This window comes from Durio zibethinus, chromosome 20, assembly GCF_047325235.1.
Source record: "Durio zibethinus cultivar Kanyao isolate XHJ-2024 chromosome 20, ASM4732523v1, whole genome shotgun sequence".
Classification (NCBI taxonomy): domain Eukaryota; kingdom Viridiplantae; phylum Streptophyta; class Magnoliopsida; order Malvales; family Malvaceae; genus Durio; species Durio zibethinus.
Genome location: NC_143181.1, coordinates 2,253,072 through 2,260,316, shown reverse-complemented (window position 1 = coordinate 2,260,316; position 7,245 = coordinate 2,253,072). Strand labels below are relative to the sequence as shown.

Genomic DNA, 7,245 nt, shown 5'->3' with positions numbered 1-7,245 from the left:
ACTTATAGGGTTTAATTTATAATTTATGCCTTTGAGAACAAATTAATTAAATTAATCCCATATAAGACTTAATATATGTCATAATCAAATAACTCATCTAATAATCTATTTATTTATCTTGATATTATTCCAATATAGTTTATGGGTTCGCATTGTTAAATTAAAATAAAAATTCTGAATCCAATTAATTAATTAAGGTATTAGGGGTCTAAGACCAAGGTGGTATATCCTGACTAAGTCCTCCCAGTGAACTTGACCTTCATATTTTTGGAACCAGCCATGCAACATTGATGGTCTCTAAACCTTTGACTATAGACTTGTCAAAGGCAAATAATTATGTGGAACCATTGGTAGCTATCACAATCGAAGTTGACCAGTAGAGGTTAATAATTAATATACATAGAGAAAATCAGTGTCAAATGAGGAAGACATGTCCGCTAGCTGATAACAAACAAGCGTCAAACTAAGGAAAAAAAAAATTGCTAATTCATTCTCTTTCTTTCTCAAATACGTTATTATGACTAACTATATATGTTGGCTTTTAATTCAACAAGCCGATGTTTTGTCATCGGAATCAAACATATCGCAGTGACTCTTCATTAAGTTGAATTTGTTATTTTGCTTGTGTAATGTAAGTATACATAAAATAATATTGTTTTCTTCAACATCCTTGAAAAAAGTTCCTGATTTGGTTGGGGTTTTGACGAAAAAGTTGGGATGGGAAAATGGCCTTTAACATTTTATTTCAATGCATTGTTTTTTTTTTTTTTTTTTTTTTTTTTTTTGAAAATGGGCAAAGCATTGAAAGTTTCAAGGTTGAGTATTTAGTTAAATTGTTAATCCAAGAATAGAAAATTAGTCAAACTCAAATTTAATTTGCTAAGATTTCACTTAGACAATTAGCCAAAAAAAGTCATTGCATCACTTTCTTTGATCATTAAAATAAAATATAAAAAAATATCTTTATTTAGCACAGTGCATTGTATTATGACTTCATATGTAAATGACATTTCCGTCAATAACGTATAAATTGTAATTTTTCCTAAACAACATGCGAGTAATTTCAAAATGTATAATATATAAAATAAAAGCCAACTAGTTTGGTCCTTCATTTCCTTTGCATAAAAAAACTGCTCTCTCTAACTAATTTATGAGATTTTTTTTGTTCTTAAGTTATGACGATTTGTAAACAAGGGAGTAAATTGAATTCCAAAAAAAAATTGAGGAAATTAAGAATTATTATTGATGAAACACTTACAATCCAAAGAAAATGATAAAAATCCTATATATTAATTCTCATTTGTTATCCAATTTGGGATTTATTAAAGCTAAAAAGAAGTTGAATAAAGAATCATAAAATTGAATTATTTGTGCTCCAAGAGCTTAATGCAACATATTCTCTAGCAGCAATTAGGGAAAATCACTAATCCTTAACACTATTTTGATGTTCTTCATGAGCTTTCCCTTGGGTGACCTCGATTGCCGACGATGCCTCTCTTGGGACGGTAACTTTGCAAACCTATAAGATCAAAATTTCTTCAAATAAATCCAAAATGATTGATTTATGCAAATTTGGCTCAAGAAATTGCAAAAGTTTTTACTCTACCTTTTAAGAGCTTCTTCATTAGTCTCTTGAGTGAAAGGTTCAAAGACACGGGTTTCCAAGATAGAAACTCGCTTCTCTAACAGTCCACCAACTTTCACCATTTCATCCAAATTCTTCTTAGTCGCTACGTCGACGGAAGATACATCCCCACTTAATGTGTCATCCTGGTTACAATTTTCAACGATGTTAAAAATAGCAGATTAAAGTTAAGAATTATATTTTCCATTGGAAGCTTAGGCTGAGTGCAAATGCATGGATTGTACCTGAATACGGAGGTATTTATGAGAATGAAGGGCTTCAAATACTACAGAAAGACGGAGGTCGACCGTGTCTCCACTTGCCTGAGTAAATGCATCAACGAAGGGGATGGAACCACCGCTAGTTAACCAACCTAACAAATCCCATTCCGTTGCCTGTTTGCACTAAATTTCTCTTCAGCTTTTCGAGAGCCAGTCCCCAAGGAGATAACCAGAAATCTTCCACATTCCAAAGTTTTAATTGGAAAGAAGTCAGGGTTTCCCTTAACGATCTCCTTCGTCACTTCGCCCATTGCGACTAAAGTCTGAATGGCCAAATTAAAATATACATATATTTAACTATAATTGCTATAGCTAAAAGAAATTATTACTAATTAATTCAGTATCTTTTGAGATTCACTTACTGGGTTGTTTGCAGCCACACCACCATCTATGAGGTTATATTCTCTCACGTTCCCTTTGTTATCTTCGGTTTTGAAGTAATGGGCAGGGAGATAGGTTGGTGCAGCTGAGGTTCCGGTGCATATGTTCGACAGTAAGACATCTAAACTAGGTTCACTCTTCACCTGGTTGAAGCACAACATCATAGGAACTATTTCATATTAATTTGACATGATAAGGCAAAGGTTCATGAAAGGTGAGTTTTGAAGAGAATTAGAACCTGGTAGCTTGAACCTTCCGAGGTTGGTTTGTGAAATGGTGATGCCCAAAGCTATCCTCAATTTGTTTTTTTATGACATTCATTACATGCACATGAAAGTGGAGTCTTGGGGACACTTTTTATATATATATATATATATTTATATAAACACTTATTTTGTTCGAGAAACCAAACTTATGTTAAAATATATTGGAATTGATTTTCAATTTCATTCAAATATGATCAAATATGTTAATTGAATTCATCAAGTTATTTTCATACTAGATCATTTTCATTAAGCTTTTAAATTATTATTATTATTATTATTATTATTATTATTATTATTATTATTAGTATGATTATATTTTCATTTCTTTCTTTTGACACCTTTTTCTTTTCTTTCTTTTCTTGCTTACATTTATTTTTTTCTTTCCTTTATTTTTTACATAAAGTCATAGTGCATTTAATGTACTAAAAATCCTTTATTACTGCCTAATTTACAGAAAGGAAGAACCAAAAGTCTTTAATGGTGCTTGAAAATCCCTGAGGTTTTTGGAAAGAAACAACATAAACTTTGACAATCTGTAATCTTAATCCCAAAAAATTTGAGATTTAAATATCAGAGAACTCCATAAATAGAACCAATTTTTACAAGCAAAGAATGGAGAACCTAGAGGAATAAAGGAAACACACGCAAGTAAAAAAAATCACAATCCTTTTTTAGTAAAGGAACAAAAAAAAAGCCAAAATTTTTTTTCAAAAACCAAAACCAATAAAATCGAGAACATTTCCTTTCATTCAGGGTGTTTGAAATTTTGATTTTTTTTGAATTTTTAAAAATCTTTTAAAGTCCACTGGAAACTGTAAAAATTTGAATTTTTTTACGATTGGATAAATTTTTTTACTACCAAAATTTGAAAATTAAGCTGAGATTTAGGAATAGTTTGAATTTACCAGGGCTATTTGAAGTTTTCGATGATGGCACAATGGTGACTAGCCAAAAACTAAAAAACAAAGGCTATCGATGAGAGAAAATTTGAGTTTTACAGTTTCTGGGGTAGAGAGAGAGAAATGAAAAAGGAAAAAAAATGATTTTGGTTTTTTATAGGCGATATTGTTTTCATTTGTTGACCTATACCTGACCCGTGTCGGGATTTGCGTGTGGACTCATGCTTGACTCGACACAGTGGTGAGGTTCCTTTTTCTTTTTCTTTTTCTTTTTTGTTTGATTTGATTTGATTATTTTGTTTTATTTATTTTATGATATTATTTTTTTTGAGAAATAAATAAATAATGGTAAAAATAGAAAATTAAAATAAAAGGGTAGATTTATTAAAATAAAAATGAATAAAATCTTAAAAAGTATAATTATAAAAAATTTAATTATAAAACAAAAATTTTGAATTAAGTTTTTCTTACAAGCAAAATATTTCTTAAACTTCGCTAAAATGTTAGGATAATTCAAGAAATTATAATAATAATTGAATAGTCGAATAAATATTCCAAAAATCTAATTTTTAAAGAAAATTGAAAGTGTTCAATTTTCTTTAATTAATGCAAGTAAAAAAAATATTTTTAGATTTTGCCAGATGAGTTGAGATAATCTAAAAATTATTTTTTACTAAATAAAGATTTATTTAAATAATAATAAAAATATTTCATTAAATAAATCTCTTAATTATTACTAAGAAATATATATTTTTAGATTTTACTAAAGAATTGGGATAATTAATTTTTTTATTAAATAAAGATTTATTTAAATAGTAAGAAAAATAATAACAAAAAACTAGAAATATAATCACAATAAAAATTAATTAAATATTTAATTAGATCTTTTAATTATCATCAATAAAAAAAATGGTTATATTTAGGATCTCATCAGAAAGTTGGGATGATTCTAAAATCTGTTTAAAATTTTTAAGATTTCATTGAAAAGTAGGGATAATTCTAAAATCAATTAATAAAATTTTGAAATTTTGTCAAATAATCGGAATAATCCTAAAAATAGTTTTAATAAATAAATAAAATATCCTATGATGAAATTTTTAGAATTTTGTAAATGGTCAATTTTTTTCAAAATTTTTCTTAAATAAAATTTTTTAATAAATTTTTCTAAAGCGTTAAAGAATTTATAGAATATGAAAATAATAACAATAATAATAATAATAATAATAATAATAATAATAATAATAATAATAATAATAATTTCACAACAAAAAAAATATTTTCCATAAATAAATTTAAGGAAATTAAATTTAAATATAAAAAAAATATATTGTTAAAATTAAAGGATAACACATGTTTAATTAGTACTATTCTTCGAACAAACGACTTGAGAGTGCTAATACTTTATTTACTCATAAATTGCATTTTGAACCTAATACCGATTCCGTAAACCTAAACAACTTTTTGTAATCTTAATTAATTTTAAGATTTTTATTAAAAGATAATATTTTTGGGTGACCTATCACATCTTACAAAAAGATTGGTGGTGACTCTATAAATTTCATCAAGTCTAGAGATCAAGCCCCTCGGATGAAAAATTGTTATGACAGCTTGGCGACTTCATTTGGGATGTTAGAAAGTTAAGCCAAAAATTAAACATGTGTTATCCAAACTTTGATTTTATAGTTTTTTGATATTTAATTTTAATTCCTTATCTCATCTTAAAGTGATAATAAGATAAAAAATTTGATGGTTGCATTAGTTTTATTATGTTATTTGTTTTGTATTGTTGCCAATTATATTGTTGAATTTATTTCGATTAATAATTGTTACGTTCCCTCAAACACGTGCACATTTGCATTCATGCACGAACTCTATAGTCGGACTCCTAAATTTGTCCCTTTTTAGGAGGGAATAGAGTACCTTTGCTTTCGTGAGGTTATAATGTCTCCACTTGTGCTAACAAAATACTTTTCACTCAAATTGAACATTTTCCATTGGCAACCTGTTATGAGTGAAGATTGAGGGCCTTATTAGTCCAAAATGGATGACAGTGAGGATTAATTTAGGAACCTTTTGAGCTTGTGTTAAATATCAAACATTGCATGTGAATCTTAAAAAGACAACCTTAGATAAAGCCATGCCATTTTTTGTGGATTATACCTTAAATTAAGATAGATAAGGGAATATTTATTTTAATACAGTTACTAACCCTAATTTGTTTTACTTTTTTTTTGTATCATGATCATGCACCATCATAAACACTTACATATGAGATGTGCTTATCAATGTGCTAATATCAGTCAAAAAAATTTTTGTCTTGTTTTGAAAACACCATTATGATGCTTTCAGCTTTGAAGCCCACCATGTATGAAAAAGATAATGAGGTCATAACTCTATCATTAAAAACCCAAAATAGAATGAGAAACTGTCTGAAAGAATCTAAAGAGAACTTTGCTTGAAAAAATCAAATTGGGGCTTCAGCAAAATGACATCTTTGAGTTGGTTGAGATCTGACGTCATGTAAGAATTTCTAAAAGGATGGCTTTTGAGGAAAAATATAGTCATATTGCTTCATTCCTTAAGGTGCCTATGGAAAACCAACTTATAAGAGCTCTAGTTCAATTTTGGGATCCTGTTTATACATGTTTCATATTCAACGAGATAGATATGACTTTGATGATCAAAGAATATACTACATTCTTATTGTTGCATCTCGTTAATCTAGATAAAATCTATTACCAAGGTCAAAAACTTGGATCTCGAAAGAAAATTATTTGTATGATGGATGTCTCACTCAGAATGTGAACTCATATATCTAAACAAAAGGTAAAAGTGATTACATCTCATGGGAAATCTTGCACGATTACATCGTCAAACACTTAGAGGATGAATGAGACATGAGAATAATAGCTTTGGTAATTTAAGGCTTGATCATTTTTCTAAAGGTCATGGGGCACATTGAGGTATCAGTGATTAACTTTTTCAAATAGATGGACAACAAAATCAATCATATTCTTTTTATGCTAGTAAAAACTTTTAGATTATTGAATCACTGTCAAAGAAAATGAGGACGCTTGATACGGTGAGCACAGTTACTTTATATTTGGGTAAAAAGTCATCTTCTGCATTATATGGAAAAATTTCATCCTATTTTTAGTAATAAAAATAAGCCAATTGAAAAATTTTACAATACTGAGTGGCCAGAATCAAAATCTAAGGAAAAGTGGATATCAATTTTGCAAAATCTCACTAGTACTTAAGTTATATAGAGGGCTCTACGAATGCCACAAGAAGCCTTGTTGTATAAGTATGGTGACAAGTCGTGGATTCCATTTTTAGGGCTATGAGGAGGTATACACTATGCTTTGGCAATAGTTTATTGATAATTAAGATCAAAGCAATTTGTTCCAATGCTCATAGCTTTTGGGAATTAAAATTCTCTTTCAAGAAACCAAAATTTCTGGGAAAGCTGAAAGAGATTATCAAAGAATAAAAGCAGACCTGAATAATAGATCATGGCGGGTATACAAATAAAGTCACACTTAAATATCTGATATAGAGCAGGTAATGCATCAAAAGTAAAGTTAGTCCTAAAGAAAAGAAACTATGTCACCAAGAAGATGCCCATTGTGAAGAGGTCTTTGAAGAAATGAAGATTATGAAGCGTAAATTTGAAGAAGAGAAAGAAATATAGGAGCCTGAAAAGAATAGACTTTAGTATGGGATTAATGAATAAAAAGATAAAATTGATGAAGGTGAAGTAAAATTTTGAAGGCTTGAAAAAACACAAGAAG

General features: G+C 28.6%; 1 protein-coding gene across 1 annotated transcript; it reads right to left on the bottom strand.

Annotated features, from left to right (window-relative positions):
* Positions 1 to 1,410: 1,410 nt before the first annotated feature.
* Positions 1,411 to 5,971, bottom strand: LOC149513026 (patatin-like protein 2). Its single transcript, XM_089749305.1, has 9 exons — positions 5,902 to 5,971; positions 5,372 to 5,453; positions 4,982 to 5,066; positions 3,005 to 3,085; positions 2,268 to 2,429; positions 2,076 to 2,168; positions 1,870 to 2,019; positions 1,607 to 1,770; positions 1,411 to 1,519 (listed from the first exon to the last, which is right to left on the bottom strand). The coding sequence occupies exons 1-9, from the start codon at positions 5,969 to 5,971 to the stop codon at positions 1,411 to 1,413; spliced, it is 996 nt and encodes a 331-aa protein (XP_089605431.1).
* Positions 5,972 to 7,245: the final 1,274 nt, after the last annotated feature.

Coding starts and splice junctions, on each gene's coding strand:
- LOC149513026 (XM_089749305.1), bottom strand. CDS start 5,971: ATGACGTCAGATCTCAACCAACTCAAAGATGTCATTTTGCTGAAGCCC. Junction 5,454..5,901: donor ATTTGATTTTTTCAAGCAAA/GTTCTCTTTAGA, acceptor CACTCATAACAG/GTTGCCAATGGAAAATGTTC. Junction 3,086..4,981: donor GAGTCACCACCAATCTTTTT/GTAAGATGTGAT, acceptor TTAAGATTACAG/ATTGTCAAAGTTTATGTTGT.